The sequence below is a fragment of the Oncorhynchus mykiss genome, chromosome 17, assembly GCF_013265735.2.
Source record: "Oncorhynchus mykiss isolate Arlee chromosome 17, USDA_OmykA_1.1, whole genome shotgun sequence".
NCBI lineage: Eukaryota > Metazoa > Chordata > Actinopteri > Salmoniformes > Salmonidae > Oncorhynchus > Oncorhynchus mykiss.
The window spans coordinates 11,861,153-11,880,502 of record NC_048581.1 but is presented as its reverse complement, the minus strand read 5'-3'; the positions used below and the strand labels follow the sequence as shown (position 1 = coordinate 11,880,502).

The window sequence follows — 19,350 nt, the reverse complement described above, 5'->3', positions numbered from 1 at the left end:
TTACAGAGACATGTGCCTGTCCCAGTATGGTAGCTAGGAGACAGTTGTTACAGAGACAGGTCCCACTCCAACACTCCATAAAGGATGAAACATAAAAAGACACTACATAATAAATTAATAACAGTAGAAAAAACACAAATGGGACAGAAAAGGCAACACTGCTGGTTTACTCTCCTCTCTCTTCTCTCCGCATCTTCTTCTCTCCGCATCTTCCTCTACTTCTCTCCGCATCTTCCTCTTCTTCTCTCCCTCTTCTTCTCTCCCTCTCTTCTTCTATCCCTCTCTTCTTCTCTCCCTCTCGTAGTACTCCAGTCTACCTTCCGTCTCTCTCTCTCCCTCCCTCCCATCTCTCCTTCCTTCCTTGCCATCTCTCTCCTTCCTTCCTTCCTTCCTTCCTTCCTTCCTTCCTTCCTTCCTTCCTTCCTTCCTTCCTTCCTTCCTTCCTTCCTTCCTTCGCCATCTCTCTCTCCTTCCTTCTCCCTCTCCCTCTCCTTTCTTCCCTCTCCTTCTCTATCTTCTTCCTTCAATCCCTCTCTCTCTGGTCGGGTCTAGAAGTCAGTGAACTCCTTGGCACACTGTTCACTGATGGAGACTCTGATCTCCTCCTCTTCGTACTCCTCAAAGTTGCTGGTGTCACCTGGGCCTTTGAACTTAGGAACGAACGGGGCCTCCACCTACACACACACACCCACACACACACACACACACACACAGGAAGAGGAAAAATCTATCAAACAATCGTCGCATTTTACTAAACCAGATTCCTGTAAAATTATCATATTCAAACTTATCAATACATTTGTTAACATGATATTCAGTTAGCTCTTACCCAGAGTGCCTTACGGGAGAAATGAGGGTTAAGGGCCTTGATCAAAGGGGATTTCTGTCATTTTGAGAAAGTTACCTGGAATTGTACTGTACACTACATATCAGTTAGACCCCTCACCTTTATCTGGTATACTGTACACTACATATCAGTTAGACCCCTCACCTTTCTCTGGTATACTGTACCCTACATATCAGTTAGACCCCTCACCTTTATCTGGTATACTGTACCCTACATATCAGTTAGACCCCTCACCTTTATCTGGTATACTGTACCCTACATATCAGTTAGACCCCTCACCTTTCTCTGGTATACTGTACCCTACATATCAGTTAGACCCCTCACCTTTATCTGGTATACTGTACCCTACATATCAGTTAGACCTCTCACCTTTCTCTGGTATACTGTACCCTACATATCAGTTAGACCCCTCACCTTTATCTGGTATACTGTACCCTACATATCAGTTAGACCTCTCACCTCTCACCTTTCTCTGGTATACTGTACCCTACATATCAGTTAGACCCCTCACCTTTCTCTGGTATACTGTACCCTACATATCAGTTAGACCCCACCTCTCACCTTTCTCTGGTATACTGTACCCTACATATCAGTTAGACCCCTCACCTTTATCTGGTATACTGTACCCTACATATCAGTTAGACCTCTCACCTGTATCTGGTATACTGTACCCTACATATCAGTTAGACCCCACCTTTATCTGGTATACTGTACCCTACATATCAGTTAGACCTCTCACATTTATCTGGTATACTGTACCCTACATATCAGTTAGACCCCTCCTCTCACCTTTATCTGGTATACTGTACCCTACATATCAGTTAGACCCCACCTCTCACCTTTCTCTGGTATACTGTACCCTACATATCAGTTAGACCCCTCACCTTTATCTGGTATACTGTACCCTACATATCAGTTAGACCCCTCACCTTTATCTGGTATACTGTACCCTACATATCAGTTAGACCCCACCTCTCACCTTTCTCTGGTATACTGTACCCTACATATCAGTTAGACCCCTCACCTTTATCTGGTATACTGTACCCTACATATCAGTTAGACCCCTCACCTTTATCTGGTATACTGTACCCTACATATCAGTTAGACCCCACCTCTCACCTTTATCTGGTATACTGTACCCTACATATCAGTTAGACCTCTCACCTTTATCTGGTATACTGTACCCTACATATCAGTTAGACCCCTCACCTTTCTCTGGTATACTGTACCCTACATATCAGTTAGACCCCTCACCTTTATCTGGTATACTGTACCCTACATATCAGTTAGACCCCACCTCTCACCTTTATCTGGTATACTGTATCCTACATATCAGTTAGACCTCTCACCTTTCTCTGGTATACTGCGATCCAATCAGTGGTGGCGAACCACTTGTGTCCCTTGATGTCGTTGACGCCGTTCTTCAGGTTGCCATAGCGCTTGGTCAGGTCCACCTGTAGTAGATTCCTCAACAGATCCTTCAGGTCAGAGCTGAAGTGGGAGGGAAAACGCACCTGGGGGAGGAGAGGAGAGGGGGAGGAGGAGTGGTGGTGTGGGGGAGTAGAGAAGGAGATGGGGGAGGAGGAGTGGTGGTGTGGGAGAGTAGAGAAGGAGATGGAGGAGGAGAGGAGAGGGGGAGGGGTGGTGTGGGGGAGTAAAGAAGGAGATGGGGGAGGAGGAGTGGTGGTGTGGGAGAGGAGAGAAGGAGATGGGGGAGGAGAGGAGAGGGGGAGGGGTGGTGTGGGGGGAGTAGAGAAGGAGATGGGGGAGGAGAGGAGAGGGGGACGAGAGGAGGGGGGGAGGAGAGGAGAGGGGGAGGGGGAGTGGTGGTGTGGGAGAGTAGAGAAGGAGATGGGGGAGGAGAGGAGGGAAGAGAGGAGAGGGGGAATAGAGGTGGAAGGGAAGGGGGAGTGGAAGTGTGGGAGAGTAGAGAAGGAGATGGGGGAGGAGAGGAGGAAAGAGAGGAGAGGGGGAGGAGGAGTGGTGGTGTGGGAGAGTAGAGAAGGAGATGGGGGAGGAGAGGAGAGGGGGAGGAGGAGTGGTGGTGTGGGAGAGTAGAGAAGGAGATGGGGGAGGAGAGGAGAGGGGGAGGAGGAGTGGTGGTGTGGGAGAGTAGAGAAGGAGAGGGGGGAGGAGAGGAGAGGGGGAGGAGGAGTGGTGGTGTGGGAGAGTAGAGAAGGAGAGGGGGGAGGAGAGGAGGGAAGAGAGGAGAGGGGGAATAGAGGAGGACGGAAGGGGGAGTGGTGGTGTGGGAGAGTAGAGAAGGAGATGGGGAGGAGAGGAGGGAAGAGAGGAGAGGGGGAGGAGGAGTGGTGGTGTGGGAGAGTAGAGAAGGAGATGGGGGAGGAGAGGAGAGGGGGAGGAGGAGTGGTGGTGTGGGAGAGTAGAGAAGGAGATGGGGGAGGAGAGGAGAGGGGGAGGAGGAGTGGTGGTGTGGGAGAGTAGAGAAGGAGAGGGGGGAGGAGAGGAGAGGGGGAGGAGGAGTGGTGGTGTGGGAGAGTAGAGAAGGAGAGGGAGGAGGAGTGGTGGTGTGGGAGAGTAGAGAAGGAGATGGGGGAGGAGAGGAGGGAAGAGAGGAGAGGGGGAGGAGGAGTGGTGGTGTGGGAGAGTAGAGAAGGAGATGGGGGAGGAGAGGAGGGAAGAGAGGAGAGGGGGAGGAGGAGTGGTGGTGTGGGAGAGTAGAGAAGGAGATGGGGGAGGAGAGGAGAGGGGGAGGAGGAGTGGTGGTGTGGGAGAGTAGAGAAGGAGATGGGGGAGGAGAGGAGAGGGGGAGGAGGAGTGGTGGTGTGGGAGAGTAGAGAAGGAGAGGGGGGAGGAGAGGAGAGGGGGAGGAGGAGTGGTGGTGTGGGAGAGTAGAGAAGGAGAGGGAGGAGGAGTGGTGGTGTGGGAGAGTAGAGAAGGAGATGGGGAGGAGAGGAGGGAAGAGAGGAGAGGGGGAGGAGTGGTGGTGTGGGAGAGTAGAGAAGGAGATGGGGGAGGAGAGGAGGGAAGAGAGGAGAGGGGAAGGAGGAGTGGTGGTGTGGGAGAGTAGAGAAGGAGATGGGGAGGAGAGGAGGGAAGAGAGGAGAGGAGGAATGTAGGAGGAGGGGGAGTGGTAGTGTGGGAGAGTAGAGGAGGAGAGGAGGGGTGAGGGGGTGTGGAGAGGAGAAGATGGGGGAGGAGAGGAGGGCAGAGGAGAGGAGGAGAGGTGGTGTGGGAGAGTAGAGAAGGAGATGGGGGAGGAGAGGAGGGAAGAGAGGAGAGGGGGAGGAGGAGTGGTGGTGTGGGAGAGTAGAGAAGGAGATGGGGGAGGAGAGGAGAGGGGGAGGAGGAGTGGTGGTGTGGGAGAGTAGAGAAGGAGATGGGGGAGGAGAGGAGAGGGGGAGGAGGAGTGGTGTGGGAGAGTAGAGAAGGAGATGGGGAGGAGAGGAGAGGGGGAGAGGAGAGGAGAGAAGGAGATGGGGGAGGAGAGGAGGGAAGAGAGGAGAGGGGGAGGAGTGGTGGTGTGGGAGAGTAGAGGAGGAGATGGGGGAGGAGAGGAGGGAAGAGAGGAGAGGAGGAATGTAGGAGGAGGGGAAGGGGGAGTGGTAGTGTGGGAGAGTAGAGGAGGAGAGGAGGGGTGAGGGGGTGTGGAGAGGAGAAGATGGGGGAGGAGAGGAGGGCAGAGGAGAGGAGGTGGAGGAGGAGAGGGTGGAGGATGGAGAGGGGGTGGACAGGGGAAGGAGAAGAGGGAGGGTGGAGAGATGTTAGAAGGAAGAGGCAAACCAGGTTCTCATCTCAGTGCTGATCTAAAATTACTAGACAGGCAAATATACATATATATACAGTGCCTTGCGAAAGTATTCGGCCCCCTTGAACTTTGCGACCTTTTGCCACATTTCAGGCTTCAAACATAAAGATATAAAACTGTATTTTTTTGTGAAGAATCAACAACAAGTGGGACACAATCATGAAGTGGAACGACATTTATTGGATATTTCAAACTTTTTTAACAAATCAAAAACTGAAAAATTGGGCGTGCAAAATTATTCAGCCCCCTTAAGTTAATACTTTGTAGTGCCACCTTTTGCTGCGATTACAGCTGTATGTTAAAAATAAATTTGTGGAGTGGTTGAAAAATGACTTCAACTATATATATATATATATATATAAAAAAATATATATAACTATATATATATATTTATATCTATATCTATCTATCTATCTATCTATCTATATATATCTATATATAGTGTAGGGTAGGTAGAATGGTATCCTATGCCCTAAATAGTGCACTACATTTGAACAGGGCCCCATAGGGATCCATCCTAGGAGTGTCAGAACACTGAAGCACTGAGTCCAAAGAGAGACTACCCAGGGATGCAAACGGGGTCACTTTTAGGCGACACTCAGCGTCTCTATAGAAGAGGTGTGAACAGACCCTCTCCCTGTGTGACCCGACCTTCTCTGACGGCGGTGTCATCACTCCACCCAACACACTTTGTTCCTGACTGGGACGTCTGGAATGCAACTCGAGTTGCGTTTCTGAAATAATGCTGTGATTATAGTTGATATATTATAGTTGCATGTTTGTTTCAATAGCGCAGGGTATTACACACAAAGTTATTAAAGTTAGCTAGCTATGATCTCAGCTCAGCAATGTCACGCCAATGGGCCCTGGTCAAAAGTAGTTCACACAGGGAAACGGGTGATATGGCCCTGGTCAAACGTAGTTCATAAAGGGAAACGGGTGATATGGCCCTGGTCAAAAGTAGTTCATAAAGGGAAACGGGTGATATGGCCCTGGTCAAAAGTAGTTCATAAAGGGAAACGGGTGATATGGCCCTGGTCAAAAGTAGTTCACACGAGGAAACGGGTGATATGGCCCTGGTCAAACGTAGTTCACACGGGGAAACGGGTGATATGGCCCTGGTCAAAAGTAGTTCATAAAGGGAAACGGGTGATATGGCCCTGGTCAAAAGTAGTTCACACAGGGAAACGGGTGATATGGCCCTGGTCAAAAGTCTTCATAAAGGGAAACGGGTGATGTGGCCCTGGTCAAAAGTAGTTCACACAGGGAAACGGGTGATATGGCCCTGGTCAAAAGTAGTTCACACGGGGAAACGGGTGATATGGCCCTGGTCAAAAGTAGTTCATAAAGGGAAACGGGTGATATGGCCCTGGTCAAAAGTAGTTCATAAAGGGAAACGGGTGATATGGCCCTGGTCAAAAGTAGTTCATAAAGGGAAACGGGTGATGTGGCCCTGGTCAAAAGTAGTTCACACAGGGAAACGGGTGATATGGCCCTGGTCAAAAGTAGTCCACACGGGGAAACGGGTGATATGGCCCTGGTCAAAAGTAGTTCATAAAGGGAAACGGGTGATATGGCCCTGGTCAAAAGTAGTTCATAAAGGGAAACGGGTGATATGGCCCTGGTCAAAAGTAGTTCATAAAGGGAAACGGGTGATATGGCCCTGGTCAAAAGTAGTTCACACGGGGAAACGGGTGATATGGCCCTGGCCAAAAGTAGTTCATAAAGGGAAACGGGTGATATGGCCCTGGTCAAAAGTAGTTCACACGGGGAAACGGGTGATATGGCCCTGGCCAAAAGTAGTTCACACAGGGAAACGGGTGATATGGCCCTGGCCAAAAGTAGTTCACACAGGGAAACGGGTGATATGGCCCTGGCCAAAAGTAGTTCACACAGGGAAACGGGTGATATGGCCCTGGTCAAAAGTAGTTCACACAGGGAAACGGGTGATATGGCCCTGGTCAAAAGTAGTTCACACAGGGAAACGGGTGATATGGCCCTGGTCAAAAGTAGTTCACACGGGGAAACGGGTGATATGGCCCTGGTCAAAAGTAGTTCACACAGGGAAACGGGTGATATGGCCCTGGTCAAAAGTAGTTCACACGAGGAAACGGGTGATATGGCCCTGGTCAAAAGTAGTTCACACGGGAAACGGGTGATGTGGCCCTGGTCAAACGTAGTTCACACAGGGAAACGGGTGATATGGCCCTGGTCAAACGTAGTTCACGCAGGGAAACGGGTGATATGGCCCTGGTCAAAAGTAGTTCACACAGGGAAACGGGTGATATGGCCCTGGTCAAAAGTAGTTCACACGGGGAAACGGGTGATATGGCCCTGGTCAAAAGTAGTTCACACAGGGAAACGGGTGATATGGCCCTGGTCAAAAGTAGTTCACACGAGGAAACGGGTGATATGGCCCTGGTCAAACGTAGTTCACACAGGGAAACGGGTGATATGGCCCTGGTCAAAAGTATTCATAAAGGGAAACGGGTGACATGGCCCTGGTCAAAAGTGTTCATACAGGGAAACGGGTGATGTGGCCCTGGTCAAAAGTATTCATAAAGGGAAACGGGTGATATGGCCCTGGTCAAACGTAGTTCACACGAGGAAACGGGTGATGTGGCCCTGGTCAAACGTAGTTCACACAGGGAAACGGGTGATATGGCCCTGGTCAAAAGTATTCATACAGGGAAACGGGTGATATGGCCCTGGTCAAAAGTATTCATAAAGGGAAACGGGTGATATGGCCCTGGTCAAAAGTATTCACACGGGGAAACGGGTGATATGGCCCTGGTCAAAAGTATTCATACAGGGAAACGGGTGATATGGCCCTGGTCAAAAGTATTCATAAAGGGAAACGGGTGATATGGCCCTGGTCAAAAGTATTCACACGGGGAAACGGGTGATATGGCCCTGGTCAAAAGTATTCATAAAGGGAAACGGGTGATATGGCCCTGGTCAAAAGTATTCACACGGGGAAACGGGTGATGTGGCCCTGGTCAAAAGTATTCATACAGGGAAAGGTGCCACTTGCAACACAACCTAGTGAAACCTAGTCAGTATGCTAGTTTAGCTTTTCCCCTCTCTGACTACAACTCCGGGTAAACTATCCCAAACCCAGAGCGCTCAGCCTCGCTAACACACGTGACCGCTCTCCTTAACAACGCGCCAACCAGCCGTGCTATAGAAAAGCATCCTATTCGATAGCTCCATTGGCAACATTTGAAGCTAGCTATGGAGTGATCTCACGTACTTATGTCTGTTACACTGGCCCAGCTCACCTTCCCAGAGACGATCTTTTCATAAATTTGTATGGGCTGGTCAGCGAAGAAGGGAGGATAACCGGCTGCCATCTCATAGACCAACACACCCAACGCCCACCAGTCTACCGCCTTGTTATACCCCTGGAGAGGGAGAGAGAGGGAGGAGGGGAGGGGAGGGAAAGGAGGGAGGGGAGGGAAATGAGGGAGGGAGGTAAAGAGGGAGAGGAGATTTAACATGTTGAGTGTTACATTGAGGTTTGGAGGTAGAGAGAGAAAGTAACTGAGGCCTGTAGTAAAGTAATGCCTCAGGGACAGCTGCCTCCTCCATTTTGATACCAGTAAAGTAGTTGTGCAGAAACCCATTCAGTGCTAAGCCACTGGGACAGCGTTAGGCTCCATGTTGATTCCATAAAAATAATTGCACAGAATCCCATTCAGTGCTATGCCACTGGGCCTCCATTGCGGCTCACCTTGCTGAGGATGATCTCTGGGGCCAGGTACTCTGGGGTTCCACACAGTGTCCAGGTTCGACCTTTCACACGCTTAGCAAAACCAAAATCTGTCACCTGAGAGAGAGACAGAGAGAGGGGGAGAGAGAGAGAGAGAGAGAGAGAGAGGGAGAGAGACCATTGAAAATACAACCCATATTTATTTGCACATCGTTATAAACACTGTACATAGCCATAATGACATTTGAAATGTCTCTATTCCTTTGAAACTTCTGTGAGTGCAATGTTTTCTGTTAATTTTTGATTGCTTATCTCACTTTTGTTTATTATCTATTTTACTTGCTTTGGCACTGATACCAAATGTTTCCCATGCCAATAAAGCCATTTGAATTGAATTGAGAGAGAGACAGGAGGAGGGAAATATTTAGTTATAAAGACACAGTAGTTACGCAGTAGTTAAATAGTAGCGACAGCGGAATCTGAAGTACCACTGTTCTCCACTAGGGGGCAGCAGAGCTTGCACTATAAACCACTGTTGTAGAGCCTGGTACACAGACATATACAGTAAGCGCATGTAATAGAACCCTTTCCAGTACGACACACTGCCGTCAAGCAAAGATGCGCAAAACTCTTGGCGGCAGTGAGAAAGCCTTTGCCATCTGCGCCCTTTGCTTTGATTTAAGTTTATATTACTTCTAAACAAATTCACTTTTGGGGGGGTTCTCATATGCTTACAATGATGTTTTGATTCTTGCTTGAACAGTCACAGATCCTATTTGGTCGTGATCTCTGCTAAATAACTGTTTTAGATGCAGCAGTTGTTAGCTAGAATGCTCTAGAAGAAAAATAAACGCACTCCTATTAAGACGAGGTGCTGGCGAGCGGAATAGAAAACTTGAAAATAAAAGAGAGCCGCACACTCTAGGAGCGCAGTTGCAAAAATGTAATTACCAACGTTTCGACAGCCAAGCTGTCTTCATCAGGCTATAATCACAAACACTGCGGGATGACTCGTTTATATAGTCAAAAGACACAGGTGTCTGTAATCATGGCCAAGAGTGGCCTAATATCATTGGTTAATTATCAAATATTAAAATTGCATACAAAGAACAGCATACAAACAAATGGATTAGCATACGATCATAAATACATTTTCGACTACACAAGCTTTGTATGGCATTTTAATATTTGATAATTAACCAATGATATTAGGCCACTCTTGGCCATGATTACAGACACCTGTGTCTTTTGACTATATAAACGAGTCATCCCGCAGTGTTTGTGATTATAGCCTGATGAAGACAGCTTGGCTGTCGAAACGTTGGACATTACATTTTTTGCATCTGAGCTCCGAGAGTTTGCGGCTCTCTTTTATTTTTTAAATTAGCTAGAATGCGAACACTCATTGATATAGGCTGTAGCAAAAGCTAGCCAAAGAGCCATTTTACTGGTTGAAGCTGAAGTGTTTTTTTTAAAGTATAATGCAGTTGATTGGCGATGATGACACAAACATTACATTAAGCAGGAAATTCATATAAAATCCAAATTATAATCCAAAAGTAGTGTGAAATTCACTCATAAGCAACATGTAAATAAAGGCTTTTTTTTCTGCCGTTCTACAAGAACTCCCACTGGGCCGCATCTCCCTCGAAAGGCAACGTTAGCAAACACAGGAAGGGGTTCACACCATAGACGTCTGACAACAGCACAAAAAAACGATGCGCGGGCGTTGATGGGGCAGAAGGCCTTGTGTTGTTGTGATTCTGAACGGTCAGAAAGCAAGAATGACAAGAAGCTGCCGTGTGGGGAAACGTAGGTGGTCAGTAGGTGGTTAGTAGGTGGTTAGTAGGTGATCAGTAGGTGGTCAGTAGGTGGTCAGTAGGTGGTTAGTAGGTGATCAGTAGGTGGTTAGTAGGTGGTCAGTAGGTGGTTAGTAGGTGGTCAGTAGGTGGTTAGTAGGTGGTCAGTAGGTGGTCAGTAGGTGGTTAGTAGGTGATCAGTAGGTGGTTAGTAGGTGGTCAGTAGGTGGTCAGTAGGTGGTTAGTAGGTGATCAGTAGGTGGTTAGTAGGTGGTCAGTAGGTGGTTAGTAGGTGATCAGTAGGTGGTCAGTAGGTGGTCAGTAGGTGGTTAGTAGGTGATCAGTAGGTGGTTAGTAGGTGGTCAGTAGGTGGTTAGTAGGTGGTCAGTAGGTGGTTAGTAGGTGGTCAGTAGGTGGTTAGTAGGTGGTCAGTAGGTGGTTAGTAGGTGGTCAGTAGGTGGTTAGTAGGTGGTCAGTAGGTGGTCAGTAGGTGGTCAGTAGGTGGTTAGTAGGTGGTCAGTAGGTGGTTAGTAGGTGGTCAGTAGGTGGTTAGTAGGTGGTCAGTAGGTGGTTAGTAGGTGGTCAGTAGGTGGTTAGTAGGTGGTCAGTAGGTGGTTAGTAGGTGGTCAGTAGGTGGTTAGTAGGTGGTCAGTAGGTGGTCAGTAGGTGGTCAGTAGGTGGTTAGTAGGTGGTCAGTAGGTGGTTAGTAGGTGGTCAGTAGGTGCTTAGTAGGTGGTCAGTAGGTGGTCAGTAGGTGGTCAGTAGATGGTCAGTAGGTGGTTAGTAGGTGGTCAGTAGGTGGTCAGTAAGTGGTCAGTAGGTGGTCAGTAGGTGGTTAGTAGGTGGTCAGTAGGTGCTTAGTAGGTGGTCAGTAGGTGGTCAGTAGGTGGTCAGTAGATGGTCAGTAGGTGGTTAGTAGGTGGTCAGTAGGTGGTCAGTAGGTGGTCAGTAGGTGGTCAGTAGATGGTCAGTAGGTGGTTAGTAGGTGGTCAGTAGGTGGTCAGTAAGTGGTCAGTAGGTGGTCAGTAGGTGGTCAGTAGGTGGTCAGTAGGTGGTTAGTAGGTGGTCAGTAGGTGGTCAGTAGGTGGTCAGTAGGTGGTTAGTAGGTGGTTAGTAGGTGGTCAGTAGGTGCTTAGTAGGTGGTCAGTAGGTGGTCAGTAGATGGTCAGTAGGTGGTTAGTAGGTGGTCAGTAGGTGATCAGTAGGTGGTCAGTAGGTGGTCAGTAGGTGGTTAGTAGGTGATCAGTAGGTGGTTAGTAGGTGGTCAGTAGGTGGTTAGTAGGTGGTCAGTAGGTGGTTAGTAGGTGGTCAGTAGGTGGTTAGTAGGTGATCAGTAGGTGGTTAGTAGGTGGTCAGTAGGTGGTCAGTAGGTGGTTAGTAGGTGATCAGTAGGTGGTTAGTAGGTGGTCAGTAGGTGGTTAGTAGGTGATCAGTAGGTGGTCAGTAGGTGGTCAGTAGGTGGTTAGTAGGTGATCAGTAGGTGGTTAGTAGGTGGTCAGTAGGTGGTTAGTAGGTGGTCAGTAGGTGGTTAGTAGGTGGTCAGTAGGTGGTTAGTAGGTGGTCAGTAGGTGGTTAGTAGGTGGTCAGTAGGTGGTCAGTAGGTGGTTAGTAGGTGGTCAGTAGGTGGTTAGTAGGTGGTCAGTAGGTGGTTAGTAGGTGGTCAGTAGGTGGTTAGTAGGTGGTCAGTAGGTGGTTAGTAGGTGGTCAGTAGGTGGTTAGTAGGTGGTCAGTAGGTGGTTAGTAGGTGGTCAGTAGGTGGTTAGTAGGTGGTCAGTAGGTGGTTAGTAGGTGGTCAGTAGGTGGTTAGTAGGTGGTCAGTAGGTGGTTAGTAGGTGGTCAGTAGGTGGTCAGTAGGTGGTCAGTAGGTGGTTAGTAGGTGGTCAGTAGGTGGTTAGTAGGTGGTCAGTAGGTGGTTAGTAGGTGGTCAGTAGGTGGTCAGTAGGTGGTCAGTAGGTGGTTAGTAGGTGGTCAGTAGGTGGTTAGTAGGTGGTTAGTAGGTGGTCAGTAGGTGCTTAGTAGGTGGTCAGTAGGTGGTCAGTAGGTGGTTAGTAGGTGATCAGTAGGTGGTTAGTAGGTGGTCAGTAGGTGGTTAGTAGGTGGTCAGTAGGTGGTTAGTAGGTGGTCAGTAGGTGGTTAGTAGGTGGTCAGTAGGTGGTCAGTAGGTGGTCAGTAGGTGGTTAGTAGGTGGTCAGTAGGTGGTTAGTAGGTGGTCAGTAGGTGGTCAGTAGGTGGTCAGTAGGTGGTTAGTAGGTGGTTAGTAGGTGGTCAGTAGGTGCTTAGTAGGTGGTCAGTAGGTGGTCAGTAGGTGGTCAGTAGATGGTCAGTAGGTGGTTAGTAGGTGGTCAGTAGGTGGTCAGTAAGTGGTCAGTAGGTGGTCAGTAGGTGGTTAGTAGGTGGTTAGTAGGTGGTCAGTAGGTGCTTAGTAGGTGGTCAGTAGGTGGTCAGTAGGTGGTCAGTAGATGGTCAGTAGGTGGTTAGTAGGTGGTCAGTAGGTGGTCAGTAAGTGGTCAGTAGGTGGTCAGTAGGTGGTCAGTAGGTGGTCAGTAGGTGGTTAGTAGGTGGTCAGTAGGTGGTCAGTAGGTGGTCAGTAGGTGGTTAGTAGGTGGTTAGTAGGTGGTCAGTAGGTGCTTAGTAGGTGGTCAGTAGGTGGTCAGTAGATGGTCAGTAGGTGGTTAGTAGGTGGTCAGTAGGTGGTCTGTAGGTGGTCTGTAGGTGGTCTGTAGGTGGTCAGTAGGTGGTCAGTAGGTGGTCAGTAGGTGGTCTGTAGGTGGTCAGTAGGTGGTCAGTAGGTGGTCAGTAGGTGGTTAGTAGGTGGTCAGTAGGTGGTCAGTAGGTGGTCAGTAGGTGGTCAGTAGGTGGTTAGTAGGTGGTCAGTAGGTGGTTAGTAGGTGGTCTGTAGGTGGTCAGTAGGTGGTCAGTAGGTGGTTAGTAGGTGGTTAGCAGGTGGTCAGTAGGTGGTTAGTAGGTGGTCAGTAGGTGGTCAGTAGGTGGTTAGTAGGTGGTTAGTAGGTGGTCAGTAGGTGGTTAGTAGGTGGTCTGTAGGTGGTCAGTAGGTGGTTAGTTTCAACTAGTTTTATCTTCTTATTGATACCATGTCTTGTTTTGAGGTGTTCTCGCTCGTCACGTCTATGCTAATATGGCTAAAATCCACTAGCTGACCAACGACTGTAACGATGTATTATACAGGGAAAGTATTCAGATCCCTTGACCTTTTTATAAAATGGATTAAATAAAAAGGTTCCTCATCAATCTCTACACAATACCCCATAGTGACATCACAATACCCCATAGTGACATCACAATACCCCATAGTGACATCACAATACCCCATAGTGACATCACAATACCCCATAGTGAGTGACAAAGTGAAAACATTTTTGCAAATGTATAAAAAATAAAAACCTTATTTACATACAGTATTTACATACAATACCAGTCAAACGTTTGGACACACCTACTCATTCAAGAATTTGTACTCTTTTATACATTGTAGAATAATAGTGAAGCCATCAAAACTATGAAATAACACAAATGGAATCATGTAGTAACCAAAAAAAAGTGTTAAACAAATCAAAATATATTTTAGACTCTTCAAAGTTGCCACCCTTTGCCTTGATGACAGCTTTGCACACTCTTGGCATTCTCTCAACCAGCTTCACGAGGAATGCTTTTCCAACAGTCTTAAAGGAGTTCCCACATATGCTGAGCGCTTGTTGGCTGCTTTTCATCCACTTTGCGTTCCAACTAATCCCAAACCATCTCAATTGGGTCGAGGTCGGGTGATTGTGGAGTCCAGGTCATCTGATACAGCACTCCATCACTCTCCTTCTTGGTCAAATAGCCCTTTCATATCCTGGAGGTGTGTTTTTGGGTCATTGTCCCACTAAGCGCAAACCAGATGGGATGTCGTATCGCTGCAGAATGCGGTGTCACTCCTCAGTAAAAGGCACATGACAGACCGCTAGGAGGTTTCCCAGAAAGGAACCTAAATGGCACCTAAGGCACCTAAATGAGGCACCTAAATGAGAAACAAGATTCTCTGGTCTGATGAAACCAAGATTGAACTATTTGGCCTGAATGCCAAGCGTCACATCTGGAGGAATCCTGGCACCATCCCTACAGTGAAGCATGGTGGTGGCAGCATCATGCTGTGGGGATGTTTTTCAGCGGCAGGGACTGGGAGACTAGTCAGGATTGAGGGAAAGATGAACAGAGCACAGACAGATCCTTGATGAAAACCTGCTCCAGAGCGCTCAGGACCACAAACTGGGGCGAAGGTTCACCTTCCAACAGGACAACTATCCTAAGCACACAGCCAAGACAGCGCAGGAGTGACTTCGAGACAAGTCTCTGAATGTCCTTGAGTGATCCAGCCAGAGCCCGGACTTGAACACGATCAAACATCTCCGGAGAGACCTGAAAATAGCTGAGCAGCAACGCTCCTCGTTCAACCTGACAAGAGCTTGAGAGGATCTGCAGAGAAGAATGTGAGAAACTCCCCAAATACAGGTGTGCCAAGCTTGTAGCATCATACCCAAGAAGACTCAAGGCTGTAATGACTGCCAAAGGTGCTTCAACAAAGTACTGAGTAAAGGGTCTGAATACGTATGTAAATGTGATATTAAAGCTTTTTTTTAAACTCTAAACCAGTTTTGCTTTGTCATTATGGGGTTTTGTGTGTAGATTGATGAAGGAAAAAACAATTTAATTAATTTTAGAATAGGGCTGTAACGTAACTACATTTTGCTTTGTCATTATGGGGTATTGTGTGGAGATTGATGAAGGAAAAAACGATTTAATTCATTTTAGAATAGGGCCGTAACGTAACTACATGTTGGAAAAGTCAAAGGCTCTGAATACCTTCTGAAAGCAGTGTATTTGAGAAACAACAAGTGCTTATTGTGCACATTTGTCTTTTTTCAATAAAGACTTGGAGAGTCTAACCTAATGTGTGTAGCCCGTACATAACCTTATGTCGGTTTATGTTACCTGTTTCTAACCCTACATCAGGTTAAATGACCTGTATGTTGCTTTACGTCATCCTATGTCACCTGTATGACGCTCTAGGTCATCCTATGTCATCTGTATGTAGCTCTATGTCATGCTATGTCACCTGTATGTAGCCCTGCTGGTCTATGAGAAGGTTCTCCGGTTTCAGGTCTCGGTAGATGAGGTCCAGGGCGTGCAGGTACTCAAAGGTCAGAACGATCTGAGCCGCGTAGAACCGAGCATGAGGCTCACTACATGAGAGAGAGAGAGAGAGAGAGAGAGAGAGAGAGAGAGAGAGAGAGAGAGAGAGAGAGAGAGAGAGAGAGAGAGAGAGAGAGAGAGAGAGAGAGAGAGAGAGAGAGAGAGAGAGAGAGAGAGAGAGAGAGAGAGAGAGAGAGAGAGAGAGAGAGAGAGAGAGAGAGAGAGAGAGAGAGAGAGAGAGAGAGAGAGAGAGAGAGAGAGAGAGAGAGAGAGAGAGAGAGAGAGAGAGAGAGAGAGAGAGAGAGAGAGAGAGAGAGAGAGAGAGTACAGTTGAATAGATGACAGTACTACAGTAACTAAATAGAATACAGTAGATTAGATGACAGTACTACAGTAACTAAATAGAATACAGTAGAATAGATGACAGTACTACAGTAACTAAATAGAATACAGTAGAATAAGTGACAGTACAACAGTAACTAATTAGAATACAGTAGAATAGATAACAGTACAACAGTAACTAAATAGAATACAGTAGAATAGATAACAGTACAACAGTAACTAAATAGAATACAGTAGAACACAATAAAGGAGGATCAACTTGATTTTATTATTTTACATGGAATTTGGATAGAATCTACAATCGAGCCCAATCCAGTAGCATATGTGTGTGTGTGTGTGTATGTGTGTGTGTGTGTGTGTGTGTGTGTGTGTGTGTGTGTGTGTGTGTGTGTGTGTGTGTGTGTGTGTTTGTGTGTGTGTGTGTAGCAGAGGATGTGAGTGGAGTGGAGCTGTAGTGGAGCGAGGAGCGGAGCGTGAGTAATTTGACTGGAGCGAGGAGCATATTTAAAAATGTCCGCCTCTCAGCCACCAGTCATTTGCTCTTCCCAGCACTTTAGCATTTAGCATTTCCATCAACACTGCTCTTTTAATGAGGCCTATTCCGTTGTATTTCTTTAGCCTACCCCACATGCACAGATGTTGATATGAGTCAACCAAGAACTAGGTCACAGCCTGTGTAACAGACAGTAAGACAACCAATGAACCCATGCAGCAACACAGGAGATGTCTACAGGAGTTGTCTACAGGAGATGTCTACGGGAGATGTCTACAGGAGATGTCTAGAGGAGATGTCTACAGGAGATGTCTACAGGAGATGTCTACAGGAGATGTCTACAGGAGATGTTTACAGGAAATGTCAACGGGAGATGTTTACAGGAGATGTCTACAGGAGATGTTTACAGGAGATGTCTACGGGAGATGTTTAAAGGAGATGTCTACAGGAGATATACAGTGGGGCAAAAAAGTATTTAGTCAGCCACCAATTGTGCAAGTTCTCCCACTTAAAAAGATGAGAGAGGTCTGTAATTTTCATCATAGGTACACTTCAACTATGACAGACAAAATGAGAAAATAAATCCAGAAAATCATATTGTACTTACATATTAGCGTACCGGAGGTTGGATTAGAAACGTTGTTTGAAATGTTTGGACCAAGTTTACAGGTAACTTTTTACATTCCTTTGTAGGCATGTTGGGCGAGTTGGAAGAGGTGTATTTCTGAATCAAACGCGCCAAATAAACTGACATTTTTGGGGATATAAAGAAGGACTTTATGGAACAAAACGACCATTCATTGTGTAACTGGGACATTTGAGATTGCAAAAAGATGAAGATCTTCAAAGGTAAGTGATTTATTTTATCTCTATTTCTGACTTTCGTGACGCATCTGCTTGGTTGGAAAATGACTGTGACGAGCTCCGGTGACACGGTGACACGGTGACACGGTGACACGGTGGCTCGCACTTGGTTATTTATCTCTGGTATTGAATATACTATTTTCTGTCTTAAATTTGATCGTTTATTTACATATTAGGGTACCTGAGGATTGATTAGGAACGTTGTTTGACATAAGTTGGACCAAGTTTATTGGTAACATTTGGGATTCATTTTGTATGCATTTTGAACGAACGGAAACCGGTGGATTATTGAATGAAGCGCGCCAAATAAAACTTACTTTTTTGGGATATAAAAGAAGGACTTTATCGAACAAAAGGGCCATTTGTGATGTAACAGGGACCCTTGTGAATGCAACCAGATGAAGATCTTCAAAGGTAAGGGATTTATTTTATCTCTATTTCTGACTTTCGCGATGCATCTGCTTGGTTGGAAAATGTTTTAATGCTTTTGTATGCGGGGCGCTGTCCTCTGATAATCACATGGTGTGCTTTCGCCGTAAAGCCTTTTTGAAATTTGACAACGCGGCTGGATTAACAAGAAGTTTATCTTTTAAATGATGACACTTCCGCTCTATGATCGAGGAGTTGAGCGCCAGACCACTCTATGATCGAGGAGTTGAGCGCCAGACTGCTCTATGATCGAGGAGTATAGCGCCAGACCGCTCCGTGATCGAGGACATGAGCGCCAGACTGCTCTATGATCGAGGAGTTGAGCGCCAGACCGCTCTATGATCGAGGAGTTGAGCGCCAGACTGCTCTGTGAGTGAGGACATGAGCGCCAGACTGCTCTGTGATCGAAGAGTTGAGCGCCAGACTGCTCCGTGATCGAGGAGTTGAGCGCCAGACCGCTCCTTGAGCGAGGAGTTGAGCGCCAGACTGCTCCGTGAGCATTGAGTGCGATTTCAGACTGCTCAGCTCTGCTGTGAAGACGTACCTGAACCTGCCGATTCGTCGTAGATGAGAGAACATCTCTCCACCAGGTACATACTCCATCACCATGTACAGGTTAGTGTTGTCCTGCAGAACAGACAGGATCTGTTACTGACACACACACACACACACACACACACACACACACACACACACACACAGACGTACACTGAGTGTACAAAACATTAAGAACACCTGCTCTTTCCATGACATAGACTGACCAGGTGAATCCAGGTGAAAGCTATGATCCCTTATTGATGTCACCTGTTAAATCCACTTCAATCAGTGTAGAAGGGGAGGAGTCAGGATAAAGATGAAGGGGAGGAGTCAGGTTAAAGATGAAGGGGAGGAGTCATGTGAAAGATGAAGGGGATGAGTCATGTGAAAGATGAAGGGGAGGAGTCATGTGAAAGATGAAGGGGAGGAGTCAGGTTAAAGATGAACGGGAGGAGTCATGTGAAAGATGAAGGGGAGGAGTCAGGTTAAAGATGAAGGGGAGGAGTCATGTGAAAGAAGGAGTGTTGAGCTTTGGGACATGGACTGTGTATGTGTGCCATTCAGAGGGTGAATGGGTAGGACAAAAGTTTTCAGTGTCTTTGAATGGGGTATGGTAGTAGGTATGGTAGGGGGTACGGTAGGGGGTATGGTAGTGGGTATGGTAGTAGGTATGGTAGGGGGTACGGTAGGGGGTACGGTAGGGGGTATGGTAGGGGGTACGGTAGGGGGTATGGTAGTGGGTATGGTAGGGGGTACGGTAGGGGGTATGGTAGGGGGTATGGTAGTGGGTATGGTAGGGGGTACGGTAGGGGGAATGGTAGGGGGTACGGTAGGGGGTATGGTAGTGGGTATGATAGTGGGTATGGTAGGGGGTATGGTAGTGGGTACAGTAGGGGGTATGGTAGTGGGTATGGTAGGGGGTACGGTAGGGGGTATGGTAGGGGGTACGGTAGGGGGTATGGTAGTGGGTATGGTAGGGGGTACGGTAGGGGGTATGGTAGGGGGTATGGTAGTGGGTATGATAGTGGGTATGGTAGGGGGTATGGTAGTGGTTATGGGGTACGGTAGTGGCTATATTAGTGGGTACAGTAGTGGGTATGGTAGGGGGTATGGTAGTGGGTATGGTAGGGGGTATGGTAGTGGGTACAGTAGTGGGTATGGTAGTGGGTACAGTAGTGGGTATGGTAGTGGGTACGGTAGTGGGTATGGTAGGGGGTATGGTAGTGGGTATGGTAGGGGGTATGGTAGGGGTACGGTAGTGGTTATGGGGTACGGTAGTGGGTATATTAGTGGGTACAGTAGTGGGTATGGTAGGGGTATGGTAGTGGGTATGGTAGGGGGTATGGTAGTGGGTATGGTAGGGGTACA

At 47.5% G+C, this 19,350-nt stretch overlaps 1 protein-coding gene across 1 annotated transcript in view; it reads right to left on the bottom strand.

Moving 5' to 3' along the window:
• Nucleotides 1–423: 423 nt before the first annotated feature.
• LOC110493397 (cAMP-dependent protein kinase catalytic subunit alpha) overlaps nucleotides 424–19,350 on the bottom strand; it is a 27,998-nt gene continuing 9,071 nt past the window's right edge. Inside the window, exons 5-10 of the mRNA XM_036948965.1 lie at nucleotides 17,990–18,072; nucleotides 15,241–15,367; nucleotides 8,350–8,445; nucleotides 7,898–8,020; nucleotides 2,197–2,361; nucleotides 424–674 (exon numbers count right to left, since the gene is read on the bottom strand). Of these exons, the coding sequence (XP_036804860.1) occupies nucleotides 549–674; nucleotides 2,197–2,361; nucleotides 7,898–8,020; nucleotides 8,350–8,445; nucleotides 15,241–15,367; nucleotides 17,990–18,072 (720 nt within the window). The 3' untranslated portion in view covers nucleotides 424–548. The remainder of the gene's footprint in view (nucleotides 675–2,196; nucleotides 2,362–7,897; nucleotides 8,021–8,349; nucleotides 8,446–15,240; nucleotides 15,368–17,989; nucleotides 18,073–19,350) is intronic.